The 24,462-nt window shown below is 33.8% G+C and overlaps 1 protein-coding gene across 6 annotated transcripts in view; it reads left to right on the top strand.

Moving 5' to 3' along the window:
• PRMT3 (protein arginine methyltransferase 3) overlaps positions 1 to 24,462 on the top strand; it is a 179,166-nt gene that overhangs the window by 61,632 nt on the left and 93,072 nt on the right. For all 6 annotated transcript variants that reach the window (XM_082342441.1, XM_082342440.1, XM_082342442.1 and 3 more), the window contains exon 11: positions 16,343 to 16,421. In XM_082342441.1, the coding sequence (XP_082198567.1) occupies positions 16,343 to 16,421 (79 nt within the window). The remainder of the gene's footprint in view (positions 1 to 16,342; positions 16,422 to 24,462) is intronic.

The raw sequence follows: 24,462 nt of genomic DNA, 5'->3' as shown, positions 1-24,462 counted from the left end.
ACTCTCTTTCCTCTATCCCTTTTTAATACTAGAATATTTATTTGGAGATACCCAATTTAAAATCAGGATTATAGCTTTGAAGTTGAATGAATGTGAGGTTAACTGCCCTTTTCATGAATTCAGTCTTCAACCTTATTTTTATTAATTTGTACTTCTGTCCAGTAAAAGGAAGAATAAACCAGAGGCTTAATCTGTTCCCTTAATGAAATTCCTGTATCATTAAGAAATTACATGTGATTTGTCTTGATCAGTTTTGCTAAGGGTTTATCATTTAATACGCTTTTCAAAGACCCCAAATTTTGGCTTTGTTGATTTTTTTCTATCATACATTTGTTACCTATTATTTATTTCTGACTTTATTATTTCCCTCTACTCTTTTAGTTTGACTTGTTGCTTTTATTCTAGCTTCTTGAAATCAAAGCTTATTAGATCATTGATTTTCAGATTTTCATTTTCTAATATTTTGCATTTGAGGCTTATATTTCTAAGTACTGATTTAAGTGATTTTTTAAAATAGTTCTAAGTGTTACTTTTTTCTGAAATGCTGTTATTAAAAGAAAAACCCAACTACTGTCATATTTTAGAATTAATCTACCATTAAAAAAACAAAGGCACTGGCACTTCTTCTTGTGTTAAGGCTAACTAAGTGCTGTAAGGGACCCTCTTATTGCAGAACCACAAAACCCCTGAAGAATATACATTTTATGGGTTTTTTTTCTTATTATGGAAGTCAGTTTTTCTGTTATTTTCTCTTTCTTGGTTCAGTTCTGTTGTGACTATATTTTTTAAAAGAGAAGGAACACAATTTTAAATAAATTTTATTTTATTAAATAAACATTAAACCAGAATATGATATGCATCACTGGCAATCCACTAAGAGATTACAAAGACAGAAAGAAATCTCACCCTTTTGTATAACCAAGCACATACAACCCATCGCATACATGTTCTCAAGATAAACAGTATTATTGACCGGTTTTAATTGCTAATTTTTGCTCATTTCTTTATGTAATTTGGGAGGGAAATTCTAGAGTGCAGTTATATAAATGTTTAAGAACTAACAGTTTTAAATGAGCTTACAGCTCATTTTGGCATTGTCTTTTATGAAATTTCTGTTCATTTATTTTGCTTATCGTTGTATTTGGGATTTTTGTCTTTTTATTATTTTTCTGAAAGAGTTTCTTATTTATTCTAGTTACCAATCTGTTACTAGGGCTATTCTCATATCTTTTGCTTCTCCTTGTTTCTGGGCACATAGGAGAATTTATCTTTCTGTCTCCTTTGAAGTTAGATGTGGCCCTATGACTTGCGTGACTCCCTGAGTGATTATAATAAGCAGTGCTTCTTGTCAACCTGTAATACCAGAAATAAATCTTTTTTTGTTTTAGGCGATTATTTGGATGTTGTTTGTTAATGCAGGGTAACCCAACTTGTCTTGACAGATACATTATTCTTTATCAATTATGTTTGTTGGCAGTGTGTGGCTTGTCAGTTCACTATTTTTTTGATATGATTTGATGAATAGACATTCTTAATTTTTGTGTATCAAATTTATCAAACTTCTTTATGGTTTGAGTTTTTTGTATCTTGTTTAATACATCTTTCTAGAGTTACCATTGTATATTTATTAGACTTCTGCATCTTCCATGCCTCCTCACCTTTTCATATTTTCTAATGTTTTGGCTTTCTGGACTGCATTCTGGATAATTTTTTCAGTTCAGTCCACCAATTCTTTCTGAAGTTACTTTTAATCTGTTAAACATATACATTGTTTTTTATTTTCCTTTTTTTTTTTTTTACTTCTAGGTTTTTTTTTTCAATTGAAGTATAGTTGACTTACAATATTGTGTTAGTTTCAGGTGTACAGCATAGTGATTCAGGATTTTTGCAGATTATATTCCGTTATAGCTTATTACAGGATAATGGGTATAATTCATGTGCTATTAACATATCCTTGTTGCTTATCTATTTTATACATGGTAGTTTGTATCTGTTAATCCCATACCCCTAATTTGTCTCTTCCCCTTTCCCTCTCCCCTTTGGTAATGTTTCCTATAGCTGTGAGTCTGTTTCTGTTTTGCATATACATTCATTTGTGTTATTTTTGAGATTCCACATATAAATGATATATAGTATTTGTCTTTCTCTGCCTGATTTATTTCACCAAGCATAAAATTCTCTAGGTCCATCCACATTGCTGCAAATGGCAGTATTTCATTACTTTTCATGGCTGAGTAATATTCCTCTCTCTGTGTGTGTGTGTGTGTGTGTGTGTGTGTGTGTGTGTGTGTGTGTGTGTGTGTGTGTGTGTATCACATCTTCTTAAGCTAGTCATCTGGTGATGGGAACTTCGGTTGTTTCCGTGTCTTGATTATTGTAAATAGTGCTGCTGTGAACGTTGGGGTGCATGTATCTTTTTGAATTAGTGTTTTTGTTTTTTCTGGATAGATACCCAGGAATGGAATTGCTGGATCATATGGTAGTTCTATTTTTAGTTTTTTAAGGAACCTCCATACTGTTCTCCATAGTGGCTGCATCAGTTAACATTCCTGCCAACAGTGTAGGAGGGTTTGCTTTTCTCTGCATCCTCTCCAACATTTGTTATTTGTAGACTTTTTAATGATGGCCATTCTGACAGGTGTCAGTGATTCTCATTGTGGTTTTAATTCTCATTTCTCTAATAATTAGTGATATGGAACATCTTTTCATGTGCCTGTTAGTCATCTGTATGTCTTCTTTGGAAAAATGTCTATTCAAGTCTTCTGCCCATTTTTAATTGGATTGTTTGGGTTTTGTTTTATTTTTTTAAATATTCTTTTGTTCTTCTAAAACTTTGCTTGTTATTATTATCTTCAACCCTCTTTTAATCTCATGAATCATGAACATTCTTAGTTTATATTTTGTTTTTTTAATTACAATATCTGTCATTTTTGCAGGTCTGCTTTGCAACTTTTGTTTCTATTGGCCCTCACTCATGGTGTTTGGTTCTTATTTATTTGAGTGTTCAGAACTATTTGATGTTGTGCTGTGTATTTTCCAAGGAACTTTATCTGTGGAAAAATCCTTTGAAAGATGCCTGGGTAAACAATTTACTAGGGAAATTTTTCAATGTAAAAAATATAGAATGAATGTTTCATTGAGCCTCATGAACCCATCACCCAACTTAACAGTTATCACCACTTTGCCATTTTTGTTTTATTTGTCTCCACACTATTTTTTTGCTCTCTCTTACTGATAAGGACTTTTTAAAATGTACATGCATTATACCATTGTTAAGCCAAACAAAATTATTGATGTAGTCACAATTCTGTATTATATTTAAAAATTCCTTACTATCTAGTCTGTGTTCACATTTCCCTAATTGTTTCATGAATTTTATTTTAACTTTTATTTACATTTGATTTGAATCAGGGTCTGCATTATGTCCACATAACTGCATTTGATTAATTTGTTTCATAAATCTTTAATTAAGCTTTTGGTTTTGAGATAATTGTAGATTATCACATACAATTATAAAAAATTACACAGAGATTCCCTGTATGTTTTACCCAGTTTCTGTCAATGATAACATCTTGAAAAACTATCATGCAGTGGCACAACCAGGATACTGATATTGATACCATTGAGATGCAGAACACTACAAGGAGCCCTCCTGTTGTCCTTGTCCAATCCCAGCCTTGACCTGTGGTAACACTTATCTTTTCTCAATTTCTGTCATTTTGTCTTTTCAAGAATGCTGTGTAGGAGACTTCCCTGGCGTTCCAGGGGTTAAGCCTTCACCTTCGGTGCAGGGGGTGGGGGTTGGATCCCTGGTGGGGGAGCTAAGATCCCACATGCCTTGGGCAGCCAAAACACCAAAACATAAAACAGAAGCAATATTGTAACAAATTCAATAAAGACTTTAAAAATGGTCCACATCAAAAAAAAAAAAAAGAATGCTGTGTAAATGGAATCATACAGTATCTGACCTTTTGGGATTGGCTTTTTTCACTTAGCATAATTCACTGAAAATTCATCCAAATTACGACTCGTGTCAATAGTCTGTTCCTTATTTCTGAGTATTATTCTATGGTGTGGATGTACCACAGTTGGTTTAACCATTCGTCTTTTGAAAGACATCCAGTAGTTTGGGGCTGTAACAAATAAAGCTTTATGAACATTTGTGTATGGATTTTTGTGTGAACATAAGTTTTCATTTCTTTCAGAGACGTGCCCAGTAGTATAATTGCTAATCATGTAGTAATTGTATGTTTAGTTCTATAAGAAACTGTCAAATTATTTTCCAGAGGTGCTGTACTATTTTATATTCCTACTAGCAACATATAAGTGATCCAGTTTTGCCACATCCTTGCCAACATTTCCTATTGTCACTATTTTTTTTATTTAAGCCACTCTGATGTGTAGTTATATCTCATTGTGCTTTTAATTTGCATTTCTCTAATGGCTTATGATGTGAAACATATATTCATATATTTATTTGCTGTCTGTATCTCCTCTTCAGTGAATTGTGTGTTTCTGTCTTTTGTTCATTTTCTAATTGGATCATTTTATCAGTGTTGAGTTTGATAGTTCTTTTTACTAGTTCTTTATCAGATATGTAGTTTGCAAATATTTTCTCCCACTTTGTAACTAGTCCTCTTAACAGAGCCTTTTGCAGAGCAAAAGTTTTTAATATTGATGAAGTACAAATTATGTTTTTATTTTTATGCATCATGCTCTTGGTATCAAAATATTGGTATCTAAAATCTCTTAATCTATAGGTTCACCTTCCTCTTTTTTTTTTTAATCATGCAATTCTTTGAAGAAACTGGGCCATTTGTCCTGTAGGATTTTCCACATTCTGGATTTTGATGATTACATCCTCATGGTGTCATTTAATATGTTTTTCTATCCCTTGTATTTCTTGTAAACTTGAAATACAAGGTCAAGAAATAGAGGATTAACAAATTCAAGGGGTTTTCCCCCCCGGAACACTTCATGTGTGATGGTGGTGATTAGTTTCTATTGTATTGAGTCGGGGGACTCTTAGTGTTTGGCTGTCTCTTACATTGAGATTGATCATTGCTTTTGGAGTTGTCAGCCTAATCTACTTATTATAAAGTTCCCTATCAGCCTTTGACTTCAAGATTTTAGAATTCATTGAATGATTTCTTAGATTCATTATTTCATTAGAAGGTGTAAAATTGTGATATTCTAATTAAATCATTTATTCTTTATTTGTTAGGTGAAGTTATTCTGTAAGTACTCTCTCATCAAACATTTGGTTATGAACTATAGTTTATATAGGAAAAAGGGGATAAATGCCAGATATTTTCTACTTACCATTTTCAGAATAATGAACTGTTTCTCTAGCATTTTCTAAAGGGATTTTTTTGGTTTGTTCTTAGTGTCATTATGAACTCATGGATTTTTAACATATTTGATGTGTTTTGAACCATTGTAATTACTATTTTTGGTGTTCGAATTGGCCTATTTTTAGCTAATGACATTTGAACTGTCCTCTTATATCCCTTTAACAATTCCTAGTTGTCTTCAATATAATAATGAAAAACAAAATATGAATATGTTTATGTTTCAGATTATACTTTCTGGTACTATAAGATATTTTACAGTCATTTTATACTGCCTAAACATGGAATCAAAGAATCCTGGTTCTTTCATTGGAAAATGGTATATATAGAGATCACAGTCTGGGTTCTAGGAGTGCTCATTGCTACTGGACTGCCATTGGTTGTATGTTGTTCTTAGTGGATAGGTATAGCTATTTTTTTTTTTTAAAGATTTATTGATTGATTGATTGCTATGTTGGGTCTTCGTTTCTGTGCTAGGGCTTTCTCTAGTTGAGGCAAGCGGGGGCCACTCCTCATCGCGGTGCGCGGGCCTCTCACTATCGCGGCCTCTCTTGTTGCGGAGCACGGGCTTCAGACGCGCAGGCTCAGTAATTGTGGCTCATGGGCCTAGTTGCTCCGCGGCATGTGGGATCTTCCCAGACCAGGGCTTGAACCCGTGTCCCCTGCATTATTAGCAGGCAGATTCTCAACCACTGCGCCACCAGGAAAGCCCGCTATTTTTTTTAATATTAAAAAAAACCATGAGTTTACACTGATATTTCCAATTTAAGATTATAGAATTTTTACTTAGAGTCTTTAATTTTGTACTGTATCTCTTTTCTTCTATGCAGAAAATCTTGATTCTTAAAATAATAATTGTTTGTTTACTTTATCATATAATAGTTTACCTATAATAGTTTCAAAATTTTTATATCAATTTTACTACTAACAATAAGATTTCTAATGCAGTTTATGATCCCTCTATATTTTCTTTTGTCCTAGAATATATCTCATGGAGATACACAGTCTAAATACTGTGTTTCAAAGTTACTTGAATTAATTATTTTCCTCTGGTTATGTAACCAACTTGACATACAATCAGATTTATTTGTTTCCTTTTTCTTCAATTTGGGGGAATTGCTTCTTTTTCCTTTTTTAGTTTAATTTTGTTTTAATTACAAAAAAAGTTATGTGGTTCCATCCCTTTTGTCCCTTAGTGAATAGATAACTTTTTTTTTTTTTAGCCTTTGGTTTATTAAAAAGATATTAGATATGTATATATTTATATTTTCACCCTTGTGTTATGCAGAGTTAACATACTCTATGCATTGTTCTGTGCTTTGCTTTTTAAATTTAAAATTATATCTTGGCCATCACTCTGTATCATTATAGAGAGATACACCTCATTCCTCTCTATGGCTATATAATACTCCATTGTACAGATAAATATAATGTTTATAACTCTCATTTAAATATCTATCATTCTTTTGTTGTTACAACTAATACTGTGTTGAACATTCTTGTACATATTTCTTTTCATTTTCCTGGAAGTGGGATTGATGGGTCAAAGGGTTAATTCATATGCATATGCAATCTTAACAGTTTTTGCCAAATTCTCCTCAGCACTTACCTTACCATTCTGCTTTCTTACCAACAGTAGTATGAGAATACTACCAACGTTCTAAACTGGGTTGTCGGGGAGGGAGCAGGGTGGCAGCAGGTGAGATTTTAAATTTACTTTTACTCTGTAGATATATTTGGTTGTCTCTGTTTTGTTATTTGGGTCTTACATTCCTCACTTTGGCTGGACCATGGCTTTTATCTCCTGTTTTTCCAGGTTTATTTACTAGCTTTAGCAAATGGCTCTCAAGGTGAAAGCCAGCTTACTGACGCATCTAACTAGATGTTTTTGTTTTTCTTCTGGCGTATATGTTGTACTTAGAGGATCAGGAGCTCCTAAAATGCATTGGTGCAGGAAACGGAATGAGATCTTGTTCTTTAAGCCCTGAATCATACTGTTAATAGAGTTCATCTTTCCTGTAGCCTCAAACATCTATAATTTACGAGTTTTGTAGGACCACCATGTTACATATAACTTAATTAATTCTCATCGATAAAAGTGCTAGCAAGTAATTTAGTTGTATTTTTAAGAGTAGAATTTCCAGTTATAATTAATGATTTTTTTCAGTCACTGTGCAGGATTGGAATATTGTTTTAGAAATACAGATGTATCTTTCCCCAAAGAAGACATGCAGATGGCCAACAGGCACATGAAAAAGTACTCAGTAGTGCTAATTATTTGAGAAATGCAAATCAAAACTACAATGAGATATCACCTCACACTGATCAGAATGGCCATCATCAAAAAGTCTACAAATAATAAATGCTGGAGAGGGTGTGGAGAAAAAGGAATCCTCCTATGCTGTTGGTGAGGATGTAAATTGGTGCAGCCACTGTGGAGAACAGAATGAAGGTTCCTTAAAAAATAAAAATAGAGTTGCCATATGATCTAGCAATTCCACTCCTGGGTGTATATCTGGAGAAAATTAATTCGAAAAGATACATGTACCGAAATGTTCATAGCATCACTATTTATAATAGCCAAGACATGGAAGCAACCTAAAAGTCCATTGATAGATGAACGGATAAAGAAGATGTAGCATATATATACAATGGAATATTAGTCATACAAAAGAATGAAATAATGCCATTTGCAGCAACATAGATGGACTTAGAGATTATATTAACTCACGTAAGAGAAAGACAAATATCATGATATCACTTATATGTGGAATCTAAAAAAAAAAAGATACAAATGAACTTATTTACAAAATTGAAACAGACTCACAGGCATAGAAAACAAATTTACAGTTAGCAAAGGGGAAGGGGGGGTGATAAATTGGGAGTTTGGGATTAACATATACACACTACCATATATAATATAAATATATATATAACAGGGACCTACTGTTTACACAGGGAACTGTATTCAATATCTTCTAATGACCTATAATGGAAAAGAATCTGAAAAAAATATACATGTATGTATGTATAACTGAATCACTTTGCTGTGCACCTGAAACTAACACCACTTTGTATAAATCAACTATACTTCAAAAAATAAAAAGAATAGGAAGGGAAGAAGGGATGGATCAAAGTATTTTTACCTCATTGCCCCATAGATTTGCCACACTGGATACTGCATGACTTTTTAATTATTGCCAATCTGGTAGTCATTACGTAGTCTCATTGTGTTTGAATTACTAATGAAGTTCAGCATCTCTGCATACGGATATTGGTGATTTCCTGGCTCGTAACTGTATATAATTTTTTTAGCCCATTTTTCTTTCGGGTTGCCCGCGTTTTTCTTGTTGATTACTGTTCCTTGTTGGAGATGGAAATGTGTGTGTTATCTTTCCAAACTCTATGACTTATTTTTTATTCTTCTGATATCTTTTGATGAGCAGAGATTCTAAATTTTAACGTAGTCAAATTTATTAGTCTTTTTCTTTATGGTTAGTACTTCCCCCTGCCCAGAAGATGGAGGTGTGTGTGTGTGTATAAAACTTCATACCTTCCCCATTTACATTTAAGTTTTTAGTACACTCATGTAGTTCTGGTAGTAAAAATTGTCATAGTCTTTCTATGGGGCAGTTTTATGACACAGATCAAAATTTTAAATGTGCATATCCTTTAATCCAGAAATTCTGCTTTAAGAAATTTATCTTAACCAAATACATAAAACATTGAACAAAGATGTCTGTGTGTTCATGTTCAAAGCATTATTTTTTTACCCATTTTATGACAAATGAGTGCAAAGGATACAGATATTCTTGTTGCTTGATATCATCGGCCGCCTTGCATTTTTCCAGGTGTGTGAGAGTGTAATGTAATATGTCTCGGTTACTGTAGAGTTATCAGTAAGGAAAGTATCTTACCCAAAAGTATTTTACATAATTACTTTAAAATTCTCATGTAACTTCCTTATCATATTTTTGATAAATAAAATGGTTAGTATTAGCACATTTTAAGGTGAAAGAGTCAAATCACAGGCTTGGGAATCACTGAAAAAACTTTCACTTTAGATGTTCAATGTCTAAGGCTATTATAAATATAACAGTGAAGTAAATAGAGGTTCTTTTACATCCTTTAAATCTTCTAAGATCAGACAAGATCGGGCATATTCTGTAAAATCTTCAGTTTGGTACATTTCTAGCAGAGAGCACTGTAGATGAGAAGAAAATGCTTATCTAATTATTTTTGTTATATCTCTAGAGCAGTGATTCTCAGCAGTGGAGGGAGCATGTCTAATTTTGCCCCCCCTGGGATATATGGGTAATGGGAAATGTCTTGGAAACATGTTAGGTTACAACAGTTCAGGAGAGATAGGGACTGGAGGAGAGTGCTGCTTAAATACCCTACAGTGGACAGAACAGCCCCTACAAGGAAGTATTATCTGGCCCAAAATGTTGGTAGTGCCAAGGTTAAGAAACCCTGTTTTAGAGTTCTCATTTCTATGCATTGATAATAACTCATACCTCAACTTAGATGATATTATACAGGCCACCTGACCTAGTCTGAGGCATCAAGGAAGTTTTCCCTTAAAAGGTGACATCATGACAGTATACTTTGTCACATTCTTGTACAATTGAAGCTTCCTCACCAACCTGCGTTTAATTCACCAAATTAATGATGCTTTGCGTTCTTTTTGTATAACACCTGCTAGATTCCTATGGCTACCTGAACACTTAGGCTAATGAGGTACCTTTAGTGTGCTGCTCCTCTTCTGCTCCTATCAGTTGGATTGGATTGTTTACCAAGAGCTTAACTGTATTTGTTTGCCTACTTATTTATGAAAAATCAGTTAATACTAACATAAACTATTGAACAATATTGTAAGAAAAAAATTGTTGTAAAATAAAGCACTAAAACAATTGTGAAGGACTTAGGAATGAGTGTGGGAATTATAGGATTGAAGGATTCTCCACTTGGCAAGTGAATATTGGTAATATTGGTAAACAAATCTACATTTGTATGTTTTTACTTAAAACATGTTGTTTTCAGTTAACTGACTACTAGTCCCAGTCACATTGGATAACATTCTATCTGTAGTAAATCTTACAGAATTGAGAGGAGTATTGAAAAAGAAGTCATCAGATATTTATTATGCTTCAGAAATGTACTTAAGAATTCGAGATTAGATTTCACAGGTTTATTTATTTGTTGGAAGTAATCTTTAAATATTTTAAAATAAATCTTTATTTTTTATCTTTAAATAAATCCAGATTATTGACTGTCACTAGACTTTCTACACATAAACTTGTCATTTTATTGTTGCCTTCCCCTTTCCTCACTTTTTAAAATAGTTAATTCTGCCTAAGCGTGTGTCAGTAATTCAGTTATTTGAACTGAAAAAACAATTAGTCAAGAGAAGCACCTTATTCTGAAGATATCACAAGTTTCTTTTATCATTAATTTATCTATTCCAAGAAGATACCATGAGAAGGCATTTTAAAATAAGGTTCCTATTTCAGTGAATAATGTTAATGGTTCTTCTAGTTCCAGATTTGATCCAGTGTGTTCCTTTTGTAGTTATTAATTTTTGAAGTGTAAATGCAAATTTTAATTTTAAAAAGTGAATGTCAGTTTGGGAAGAAAAGTGCCCCATGAGCATCATGGGAGAAGTATTGGGTATAATTCTTTTCCAGATGGCACCCCTACAGGTGAGGCAGCAGCCTGTGAAATTACAGTCTGAATTACACTGCAGATGAGCAGGGCATTTGGAGCAAAGCCTTCTGATATCAGTAATAAATGACTTGGTTCAGAACCAAGGACAATTCCCAGGAAATTAAAGCCTATTCTATCACGTAGGGAGCCTATAGTAAAATGAAGCTTAGCAAAGTGGAAAGTGGAGAGAAAGCACAGTAACCGCAAGCAATCCATATATGAAACTTTTCACCTGCTAATATTTTTAACTAGACATTTTCATTTATCTCACGAATGTTAAGTTTTGTTTCTACATATATTCTAGTATATTCATTGATTTTCTAAAGTAATATTTTTCACAGTGAATGGTGGCTAACAGCCACTTGCCAAATAAGCTTTCACGCTGAAATATTATTAATCAGATACCTATTGTAAGTTCTAATCTTGTTTAATATGCTCTATGGGAATTTTCTTATTTCAGAACACTTGAGTCCTTAATTACAAATGTAGTATAATATAATACAAATACCAAGTCTTATTTTCAATCAGGTAAATGAATTTAAGAAGCAACATAGAATAGTTATTCAGAACTTGACCTCTGTAGTCAGATAGACCAAGGTTCCAAATTCTGACTTGTTCAACTGTTTCTGTGACTGTGAGCTGTTTTTTTTAAGTCTTAGGATTTTAGGTTATTTAACGTTTCTAAGCCTTAATTTCCTCATTAGTTAAATGGAAATAACAATAACATGTGCTTTAGGGAAGAATTAAATAAGATATTCCATAAAAGAACACTTAAATACTATGAACTTTGACAGTTTTCACCACTATTATTATTTGAGAATTTTAATTTTAGAAAGCAAAACAGCATTTTAAAATAACCAATTTTAAGTGCTATGATAGAGTACAAAGCAGGGTAAAGAGATAGAGTTTGGTGAGGGAAAAAGAAGATATTTTATGTGGAGACATTAGGAAAATCCCTTTTGAGGAGGTAATAGTTGAGCAGATATCTGGATACTGAGTGAAATAAATGACCAGTAAAATTGTCAGTCTTCATTGAGTATTAAATAATGTGGCTTGAGAATTCCCTGGGTCCAGTGGTTAGGACTTGGCGCTTTCACTGCTGGGGCCCAGGTTTGATCCCTGGTAGGGGAACTAAGATCCCACAAGCCTCGCGACGTGGCCAAAATCATAATCATAGTCATAATGTGGCATATTTAGTAGATAGACTAAATATGAATATGTATAATCTATTCTTGTTTTGAAGGAATGCTTTTCTACTGATTTGCTAGTTTAGTTATTCTTTAACGTAAAGTTTAGAAACTGCTTTGACAGAATAGAAGCCTTGTCATATACAAGAAATATCTTGCTACAGAAATAAAAAAGTTATTATCAGAAATAAAGTATTTAATTATACACCAATGAAGAGAGAAAAAGGAGAAAAAAATGGAATGGGAAAAGACGAAAAAAGAAAGACTTGCTTTAGCCTTCTGCTTCAATCCATTTTAGCCCAGTTTGCCCCATGGTAGCTGACCCCATATGATGACTTCTGCCAAATTAGAGTTATACAAAATGGTCCTTTATAGGTTTTATATGTTAACTCTGTGCCAGGCACTCTGCTAAATCCTTTACATGTATCAACAAAAACATTTGATTATTTGCTTTCAGAAACTCTCTGACCTCATAATGTTGGCTGACTCTAAAAAATGGGAAGTAAAGACATGGCATTTATGAAAGGATGTTTTTGCTGCCGAGGATGATTATCTTTGTTTTGTTTGTTTGCACCCTTATCTCTTGTTGAGTTTAGTTAGCAGCATTGGGAATTGAATCTTAAGACCAGTGTTTATGAGGGCATCTGAAAATTGTCCGGTATTATTTTTCCAGCTACATGACCTAAAATACCTCACTTAACCTTGCTAGTACTGATGTCTCTAATGTGAAAATTACATTGTTTAAATAGTTAGAACCTTAGAAACTCTCTGATATTGTTTGATCAGGATTCTGATCTTAGCTAAGGTGATCATTATGGGGTATGTGGAAAAGTGCTTATTGGTGTTTATTATTTTAAATGGAAGCAGACATGTAGGAAAGTCTTAAGTATAAATACTAAAGTTCAGAGGATTAAGTAAAATTAACTTTTTTAGCCCAGGGAAACAAATCTCTCTGTCTTTGCAAGAAGAATCTTAAAGTTGGAATTGGCACTAATTTGGCCAACCTGATCAAATTATTTCGATTGGGTTTAAAATTTTGTTTCTTAATTTTAAAGAAATTTCAAGCATTTTAAAGAAAGGTTTCTTATCTTTTATCTTTATTTTTTGTATGCACACACATGCGTATAGTCTTGGCTGGTCTGAAAAAAAAAAGTGACTCCTGGGGGGGAAAAAAAGAATTTTAGTTCTGACTCGTGGATTTTAATATAGGACCATTCACTAAATATTATATAATTCTGGACAATCTGGTAAGCCTTCATTCTCTAATGTATTAAATGTAATTTAAAAATTCTCACTAGCCTTTACAAATATTTTTAAGTAGCTCTTAATTTTTTTTAGTTAAACTAATTAGGTTTACTGTTCTAAACCTTTTTACATGTATTAACATATTTAGTTCTCATAACAGCTCTGTGGTGTAGAATACCATTGTTATTGTCACTTAACATCACTGAGTCTCCGTTTCTTCATTTGTAAACTTGCCCAACGTCACATAGAGAAAGAAGCTCCTCTAGGATTTAAATCCAAGAGTCCACCCTCTAAATTGGTTCTATTGGTATTGACCATAGTACCGATTTAAAATACGGTTATTTAATCTCAGATGAATGGCTAATTATAACTTTATCTTAAATGCAATAAACGAGCATGTTGCTAGAAGGAGCTACTTTCAGTTATTGATCGAAAAGACTTTTTTGGTTTGATTGTAGTATATGGAAGTAAGATGGAGTTTGAACTTACAGAGGGAAAATACTTGGATTTAACTAGCTACTTTGAAAAAATAATACTAGAAACAGTTTGACATGGTGCCAGATCAGTAACACACTATACTTTTTGCCCCCTTCCAAACAAGATTGGACTATAATGAATACTCAATTTGTACGAAAATGTGATTTTATTTTATTTTAATGTTTTAACATGCAACAATCTTCCAAATAAGGACCATTTTTTCCCCAGCCTATTAACATGTTTTACCAGCTGATCTTTTTCCTCTTAGGTAAATAGATGCTTCCTCTTTAAATAATTTTTTTGGCAAAAATTATAATTTACTTTAATCAACTGATGAATGCTTATTTATAAGCATTTGTGTTCATAGATCTGCATGAATTATGTCAGATTGATAAAGATTTCTTAGTTGAATTCCAGAAGGCTCTTGTGCTTTGATACACAGATGATATTAATGAGGAACTAACTTATAAGAGTTAGACATTTTACTGAAGTGCTCTATCCAGGAAAGCAGTTTCCACCAAATCCTTAATTATCCTAGTGTAAACACAGTAATAAAAGAGTTTTGTTGCTAAGTCTGTCTTTTGTAGGCAATTATTTTCTTATCAGTGGATTAGTGTGTTGGTAAATGTGAGAAGGTAAATGCCAATGTAGAGTTGCTAGCAGCAATTTAATTAGGTTCCTTTATAAGTGATTCAAGTGGTAGAGCTGTATTTTCTGTAAATTTAAATTTGCTGTTTATCTCTTGGGAAGATTATCCATTCTGGGTTTGCAGGTTTTTCCTGTGCTAGAGAAACATTTAAAACATTTTTGTTCACGGTGTTGTGTATTGATCCTCTTAGTTATTTGTGCACAGAACAAATGAGTGAGAACAGTTTTGATTTAGAATGCTGACATGAGGGTAACATTCATTTTGGTTAACCCTTAGCCATAATAGGGTGTATTATGTGCTAAGCACTGTGCTGAACGCTTGACTTTCCCTGCTGCTCAGGGCTATTGGAGGATGGGCCCCAGAAGAAGACTGACAGAAACTGGCATTGATCTCTCACTCATGATTACTTTATCATTTCTATAATAAAGTGTATAGCATACTATTAGAATGTACTGCGTTTGTGACAGCAGTAGTGGCAGATTATCTTTTCATTTGTGCTGTGATTAGCCTTTCTTGGTGGAGGAGTCAAGTGTTCTCCAGAGTCTGGAGCACACTGGGGCCGAGTTTCATGAAATGTATTTCAAACAACATAGTTGTGCAAGGTGTTGATACATGTTAAATAGAAAAAAAGAGATTTCTAGTTAAAACGTGGGTAATACTTGTTTAGAATTTGTTCAGCCATCCTCTTTACCATAACACTTCTCAGAACTGTTAATGTGCTGATGTGCATTATGAATCTCTATGAGGAGGATATAGCATCTGGTCTTTCTCACCTCTCCCCTCCTTTTTTTTTTTTTTAAAAAAAACTCTTCAAAGAGAATGTCCTTGCGCAGGAAACATTTTGGGAAAAGGTGTTCCAGACCAGAGTTTCTCAGCCTTAGCTCTATAGACATTTGGGATCAGACATTTCTTTGTTTGGGGGCCGTCCCGTGTCAGTGAAGGACGTTTATCAGTGTTGCCCCCCACCCAGTTGTGACAATCAAAAATGTCCCCCAGGGGCAAAATCTAGTTAAGGACTATTGCTCTAGATTAATATTGCAGTATTCCAGGAAATTATTGGATACATTAACAATTTCTATCTGAAAGTTTCCTTTTAATGTGGAAGAAATAATAGTCTAGAAAGTGGAAGCACAGGTAGAGAAGGTTCAGTACATTCTGCTGTAATAAACTTTCTGGACTTTCTGGATCCACTTTGTACCCTGGCCTGATTTTCTTTTCTTTTTTTTTTTTTTTTAACATCTTTATTGGAGTGTAATTGCTTTACAATGGTGTGTTAATTTCTGCTTTATAACAAAGTGAATCAGCTATACATATACATATATCCCCATATCTCTCCCTCTTGCATCTCCCTCCCTCCCTCCCACCCTCCATATCCCACCCCTCTAGGTGGTCACAAAGCACCTAGCTGATCTCCCTGTGCTATGTGGCTGCTTCCCACTAGCTATCTATTTTACATTTGGTAGTGTATATATGTCCATGCCACTCTCTCACTTTGTCCCAGCTTACCCTTCCCCCTCCCCATGTCCTCAAGTCCATTCCCTGGCCTGATTTTCTAATAATTATTATGTGGAGAATTTACTGCAAAAAATAATTTCAAACTTTACAGAATATTATATGGTAGAGACAAAAAGTATATTTTCCATTAAAACACTAGCCAGATATTGAAATTTATCTGCATATGATGATACTGCACTTTTCTAAAATCCATATTTTCTTTTTTTATACAGGGCTATTTTCTTCTTTTTGAGTCCATGTTAGATTCTGTCCTTTATGCAAAGAACAAATACTTGGCAAAAGGAGGATCAGGTGAGTATAAAATTCTAGTTTTAGTAATCTAATTTTAGTCTGGCAGACCAAATGGACCTTTGGATTTCAAATAAACTATGCATGACTGAGAAGTTCCCAATAGAGATGAAAGACATTTCCATCAGAGGAAGCTTTAAGACATTTGTTTAGTGTACCGTTGATAGTAGAACATTATATAAGATATGCAGGACTCTTAAGTTAATGGCATTCTCATGAACACTTTTAATAAAAATACTAAGGACTAGATTCGGAAGCTTTTTGATATTCAAATAAAAATCTAACAGAGACTCTTTGATTTTTAATCTTTGTGACATTTAGGGTTTTTTGGTTTGTTTTTTTGTTTTTTTGTTTTTGTTTTTGTTTTTTCCCAAAAGAATGTTTCATACTAGGTTGGAGATCATTCACTTTGGTAGCAAATATTCCATGACTTCACTGAATGTATAAACCTGGCTTCTTTGTAATTTAACAAGTGCATTTAAGTAGTGAGTGGTTTCTACTAAGTTTTTAAACCACAGTATACCCAATCAGTATTTTTAAGTAGATCCCAATAAATTTGGAAGGCTTCCTTTTCATGGCCATGGTGAACTTTTAATCATATTAGCTCTGCGTACTCAAAGTGAGATTGTGTTTTTACAGGCTTTCTGCCGTGAACAGTTGTTTACAAATAAGTGTGCTCAGGGATTATGTTTTGCTCATCTTTGGCTCTTCACTGAGCTCCACAGCTCCTGGAACATAGATAGAACATCATACATGTTTTTTGCATTGAATCATTAAAACTGAATTGAATAGCATGTCTCCCTTCATTCACCTTTCCCTGTACCTTCCCTTTCTCAAAGCTTCAGAACCAATAAATCACTTCCATGGTCAGAGTACAGTTGATAAAACTGTTATATAAAAGTGGGTGAAAAGGAGGATACATTTTGAACTGGTGACATAAGGCACTTGACCATACTTATGCCTCCTGCCCGTCCATGTTCAATGAAATTACTTTGGCAGTAAAAATCAGTAAGGCCAAAACATAAAGCACAGAGAAAATTCTCCAGTACAGTTGAGTTCTTTTTATAATAGCATTTAAATAGATTGCCTTTGTTTTTCAAAATGCTCTCATTTTATCACTGTATTTCCTGCAACCATTTCAAGATACGCTTCTGATCTCTGACGTGAACGTGGCTAGAACTTTTAGATATATTTTACCCTGCAACAATTGGCTGTATCTCTCAATGATTGCTGTGATTGTTTTTTAAAGACAACTACACATAATGACTAAAAACTAATATTATCTACCATTTGTTGCCAAATAATATACTGTACCTTTATTTATCTTATTACATGTAACCCTCACAACAGCCCATTGAGATTTTAGAAACATAGGTGTCCTGGATGGTACATATTAAGTGTCCGAGCCTTGAATTTTTTTTTTCTAAACTCAGATCTGCCAGACTCCAGTATTCTTGTTCTTTTCACTATCCCTTGTTGTTTCTTTACTAAAGTGCATTTTATTGAATCTAATTCTTGCCTTGAAGTTGATCTAGGGAAGATTCAGAAAACTGTTTGCATACCTCCCTGAGTGGTGTTCATTGATCTTACTGAAGGACTGACAGCAACTTAATACATTTAAATTGAATTCTTGATGAAATTGATTAAGAACTTACAGCCATGTGAATAATGAGGTTATAGCTGAAACAGTGGCAGAGCTATTTCCCATCATCAAAGGGATAAAGTGGAGGCTTTATTCTAGCTCTTTCCATATTTTTATTTAACTGCTGTTAGCACTAAGATAATATGGAGGTATATTGAAGAGAGGTCAGCATTTAACTTCATAAGCAGTGCTGTTGAATGTTACTTGTTAAAAGAATCAAGAAAAGTAGGAAAAGTCAGAAATGAGTAACATGAAGTGGTTTAGCCTATTTTGTGTATTTGAGTATGCCTTGATGAATAAACAAAGTTTTCTTTCATGTTTTTCTGAAGGAAGGATTTATTAAGCAATTAGCAATGTCAAGATTTTAGAAAGAATGATTAAATTATGAGAGAGGGAGACTATTGGAGACCATATAAGCATGAAGGGACCACAATTTATTTTTACATGAATCCAGGTTCAGTTTATGTCTCACTTTATATTTAATGGCATGGAGTAAAGCCTTTATAAAGCACACTCAGCCAATAACTTGAGTATTCATGCTCCTTATCACCAAGCAATTCCACAGTACTTTAGGAGGTACTCATTTACTACTGTTATCACTAATAAAAATAAAGCTTTGTGAGGATTCCCTGGCGGTCCAGTGGTTAGGACTCTGCACTTTCACTGCAACTTTTTTAAGTTTTGTAAAGTTAGTGAAAGTGGATTTACTATTTTCTTCTATTATTAGCTAAGACTTACTAATTGTGTATCAGAAATTGTTGTGTTTTACATTCAGCCAACCAAGAGATCAGGAGCAAAACCAAGAAAATGTTAGGTTGAGATCAATGCATATTTTTACAAGGAATTAAGACGAAAACCAATGTATATTTTAGGATGACAGAATAGAATGTAAATGCTTTATACCCTAAAAGTGTCAAATACCACATCTCACAAAAATTGTAAAGGGAATGCAGGAGGTAGGTGGGAAAGTGTGTATACTTAAAATGGATTTATCTTTAATAGGAATTTATGGGATATCATTTAAAGCTGACAAGTAATAGCATTAGAGCACATTTAGCACTACAGAGGTAATATTAAAATGATATTGTTGATTAAAATTCAATGGTGAGGCTTGTGGTCATTGATCCTGTCTGTATCATGATTGTAGTGGTGATTGTATAACTCTATGTATTTATCAAATCACATAGAATTATACACCAAAAAGGACAGAGAGTGAGTTTTACTGCGTGTAAATTTTACCTCAATAGAGATGACTTAAAAAAAAAAAAATGAGGGCTTCCCTGGTGGCGCAGTGGTTAAGAATCTGCCTGCCAATGCAGGGGACACAGGTTCGAGCCCTGCTCTGGGAAGATCCCACATGCTGCGGAGCACCTGGGTCTGTGCACCACAACTACTGAATCTGAGCTCTAGAGCCCGTGAGCCACAACTACTGAGCCCACGAGCCACAACTTCTGAGCTCACGTGCCACAACTGCTGAAGCCCGCACACCTGGAGCCTGTGCTCTGCAACAGGAGAGGCCACCGCAATGAGAAGCCCGTGCACTGCAACAAAGAATAGCCCCCTCTCACCACAACTAGAGAAAGCCCACGCACAGCAACGAAGACCCAACACAGCCAAAAATAAATTAATTAATTAAAAAAAAAACAATGAAGCAGCATCTTCCACCTCCTTCAGGTCAAATGAATTATGACATAATTTGATTTCTAGCTATTTTGAAAAATATATTAAAACTCTGTACTAACTCTATACCTACTTCTGTAATTGTTGTTAGTATTATCAATACATCTCTTTGTAATTAAAAAAATAATTGGGTGATTAAGAAGAGGAAAGGAAAGGTAAGAACAAGGAAATATGCTAACTTTATCATTACTCACAATAGGAGATTAGTAAATACTGTTAAAAATAGACAACTAAAGATATTCTGTAAGGTTGTAATTATAAAGTTAGCTACTAGAACAAAAAAGCAAACTTCGTAAATAAAAGAATTAATACTTAGGGAAAAAGCAAAAAGACCATGTAGTTGAACTACTTAAAAAACAAAATAAAACAAAAACTACAGATACAGAATAATATAAAATGGTAGAGTTGTGAACAAGAAGAAGTTCTCATATCAGTAATGTAAATGGACTAAATTCATTTATTAAATGAAAAAATTTCAGATCGGATCACAAGAGAAAACCCAATTCTGTGTGCTACATAGTGACACACCTAAAACAAAATTATATAGAAAAGTTAAACTTGGGTTAAAAAAGATACTCAGGCAAATAGAAAAAAAGTCATGATATTGATACCAAACAAAAGGGAATTTGGGCAAAATATTATATAATTATATGAATAGGGCTTAGCATTAAGGAGCAAAGTCATGCCCATCTTCATAGCTACTGAAAAGGTTTTTATATATAAAATGAATAATCTGAAAGTTTAAGAATGGAATATTTACCTAGTTAGTTTCCAAGAATCTCCCCACAAAATATCTACTAATTACAAAAGAGAAAAGAGTAAATTTCCATGTAGAAGCCTAGCAGACTCCACTTTAGTCAAGTAATCAGGGTTGACATCCTCCAGAATTGGACCAATTGAAATTGTGGGAGCACAAAGAAATAATTCGTTGCTTTGAAACTTCCTCAGAACTAATAATAGTTTTGTAAAATCATAATTGTTGCATAGAAATGTAGGCACCCATTAAAGGAGACATCTTCCATGGTACTGGAAAGGAATGTCATTTTCAGCTTTTATAGAGGGAAGTAGGCCATGCCTCAACATAGGAAATCTCTCAAACAGTTCAGAGAGGGGGCAGCAAAATCGTGGCAGATATGTACTATATACACTGACAGATCTGTCTCTCTCAGGTTTTGCATTAGAATTTTCATTGGAAACCTGATCTATGCTAATAAGAAATTGCCTCTGTTATAAAGTCCAGGTTTACAAATATACTTTTCTTACTATTTCCTTCTCTGTAGAAAGCTGAGCTGTAGAGTTTACTGACTCCTCCCCCATTTCTGCTTGGTTGCTCTCCTTTTTAGGATCTCTTTTGCCTTATCACCTCATTCCTTTACTCAGATGGAATGGGTAAGGCTGAATGTTTCCATTTTCCTCACTTTGCCCTGAAATTTTATTAATCTCTAAACTTTCTCAACCCTTTTTTCCTTCCTCTTTCTTTTCCAACAGGTGCTCATTTACTGTGGGATAGTCGAGTTCCTCTTTCCTTTTTTTCCATTTGAAAAGCATAAAATATGGCATCATGAATAAATGGAAAGCATAAAGATTTTGCAGTCAAACCTTGAGTTAAATCCCTGCTTCATCAGATGATTAGTTATCTAGTTAGCTGATGAAGACCAGTAATTTGGGCAAGTTACTTAACTTTTCTGAATTTCAGTTTCCTTATCTGAAAAATGAGGATTATAATCCAGCTTTATAGAATCAATCAAAAGTCTAAATGAGATGCTTGACGTAAAATAGTTGCTCAATAAATGTTAATTCTCCTCCTGACTTATAGCTGGTAAACATGAGATTAGTGTTAAGTTTATACCTTATTAAAGTTTTGAAATGAATTTAGGCATCATGGTATTATCACCTGATGTTTGTATAGTACATACCTCAGTGTCATCAGCCACTAACACTGTCTCATAGTGCGTAGAGGTTTCTTTAGTATTTCCATAATTTACTGTGTACTTCCTCATCTTCAAATCTATTTTTCCCACATTTATTATTTTTGTTCTGTTCAGTGATATTGCAGTAGTGTCATTTTCTACTTTTTTTCATATTATAATTTTTCAATGCATATTGCAGCAACATTTTAGCCTAGTTAAGCTTTAGAATGTGGGCCTAATCACTATTTGTACATTTATTGTAAGTTAACAATGAGAAAATGTTCCAATTTCCAAATAAATAGTTAATTTTTAAGATAACCTTATTATATAATTTTTTAAGCTTATTCAACTCCCAAATTATTTATGCATGTCAGTCATTGTATTGTTGACTATTATTTCACTGAAGTCTTTCTCCATGTGGTTCACATATATTGTGAAAAGGACAGTCTATTTTGATTTATTTATTATCTCCTTTCGTTCTAAACCTTTTTCCTCTCTGGTTATTTATATACAAGCAGTGATGCTAGTGTTTACTAGGAATTGTTTCTTTATGCATCTCAGTCTTATCCTTTAGTGTCCAAAAGTTTGTGAGGCATTTCTAAGGGATAAAGGATTTCCCATCTTTATCTGTTCACCATGTGAGCTGTTCTAGTGACAGATGAATTCTGGGCAGTGAATCGAGAAGGACACAGATGTCAAAGCCATGAATTTATAAATGGTCTGTTAAGAGGGTGCTTTTGTCCAATCAACACTTTGTTAATTTCACCTACAAGAAGGAATAATTATTCAATTATGATTCTTTCTGACAAAAATCAGACGACAAATGTGTCAGAATATGAAGGTAAAGGATTAGTCAGGATTCTGACAAGTGGCCCAAAATTTTAGCCAGCTGTGAGGAGGTGGATAAAGAATCAAACTGACCTATAGCATTGATAACAAGTCTTTCATAAATATTCATAGATCTTACTAACTGAAAGATAAAAACTAATTTCATTTCTAAATTCTAACAGATACAGGAACCATGATTTTCTGTATTTTATTTATTTATTTTTTTTTTGATTTTCTGTATTTTTGTGAAATATAATTAGCTTGAAAAATAAACCTTGAGGGACTTCCCTGGTGGTCCAGTGGTTAAGACTCAGTGCTCCCAATGCAGGGGACCTGGGTTCGATCCCTGGTTGGGGAACTAGATCCCACATGCCTGCCTCAACTAAAAGATCCTGCATGCCTCAATGAAGATCCCACGTGCCACAACTAAGACCCAGAGCAGCCAAATTAATTAATTAATAAGTTAATATTAATAAATAAGTAAACCTTGGAAAAGTTAAATCATATTCCTCTTTAGTCTGTTTCTTCTCATTACCAACATATTTTCAAAACTTTTAAATTAGTTTTAGTAACTTATAGTTTTTCCTTATGAATGAAAAAGTTATCCTTATTTCTTAGTAATATTACTAACTAGTACATCATATTGCTTGATACAGAGCCGGAGTTCAGAAAACTTTTTCTACAAAGGGCTAGATAGTAAGTATTTTAAGTTCACTAAGATTTTTAATAATATTCTAAAATAGAAGAACTCTGTGAACCATGTTAAGTAGCTTGAATGTACACTGCACAACTCCAGGGGATATTTTGGACACTGTGAGTGGTGCTCCCAGAAGTAGCGCAGTATGATGGCCCTGATAATGACCTCCCTCATCCGGTTTTCCCTCATCTATATCAGGGATATCTATATCTGGTGTGCTGCCTGTTTTTGTAGATAAAGTTTTATTGGAAAATAGCCATGCTCATGTATTTATATATTGTCTGTGGGGCTTTCACATCACAGCAACAGAGATGAGTAGTTTCAGTAAAGACCATACACAAAACCTAAAACAGTCACTTTACATAAAATGTTTGCTGACCCCTGATCTGTGCCCTTATTATGTTCCTCTTTAAGGGTGAAATTAACAGGATATAATGTTGAAAAGCTTACATGATGGTCATATTAAGTCTGACAAAGTATACAAAAAGAAGTTACCAACTATCTAACATTGCTTCAGAATTCTGTTTCTTCTTCAGTGTTTCTCATAGTAAGGACCTGGTTCAGGAAACTAAACATACATACCTTTCCTGTAGCAGATACTCTTGCTGGGTCAGCATTTACAGTAGCACATCATTTACTTTGAAGAATTTGCATTGATCAGAAATTTAAACACAGTCAAGAGGCTTAACACATCTGTGGAGGAAGAGGAGGGTAGAAGTAACTCAGTTTACACAGCAGTCAACTCCAGCCCAATGCAGCTATCATATCTGCCTTACATGCCCCCTTAGAGAAGACTTGAGAAACTTCTTATCAGTGACATAGCACCAGTTATTTTTTCTGGGTATCTCAAATGTCAGGTTTGGAAGAAGCAATTGCTTTGATGCCAGCAGATCTTATCATGGGCTTTATTTAGAAGATAATTTAGTGCTGCTGTCGTTGAATAATAAAATTCCTACAGCTGTGGAGAGAAACAGAGTTTGGGGGAAGGAGAGGGTTATTTCTCTGCTGTTTACGTCTGAAGGCTAGTTAATAATAGTAAAATTATTTCTTTTGTGCATTTCTTTGGCACATATGTACTTGCTTTCAGTTTGTTGATATAGAGGTATGTAATTTATATTTGAATTCACGAATCCCCTAAATGTTGACATTTGAAGGACAAAGTTAATTTTGCTATTTATTAGTCCAAAAAAAAGAACATCAATATTATGTTTCTCCCTGAACACTCTCTTCCTTTACCTCTCTTTAACACTTACTCTCTTGGTTTTCTTCTTACTTCTGTGGTCTAGC

This window comes from Balaenoptera borealis (genome assembly GCF_965194805.1).
Source record: "Balaenoptera borealis genome assembly, chromosome: 11".
Taxonomy (NCBI): Eukaryota; Metazoa; Chordata; class Mammalia; order Artiodactyla; family Balaenopteridae; genus Balaenoptera; species Balaenoptera borealis.
Note: the sequence above shows the minus strand (reverse complement) of the source record. Positions and strands in the feature narration are given on the sequence as shown.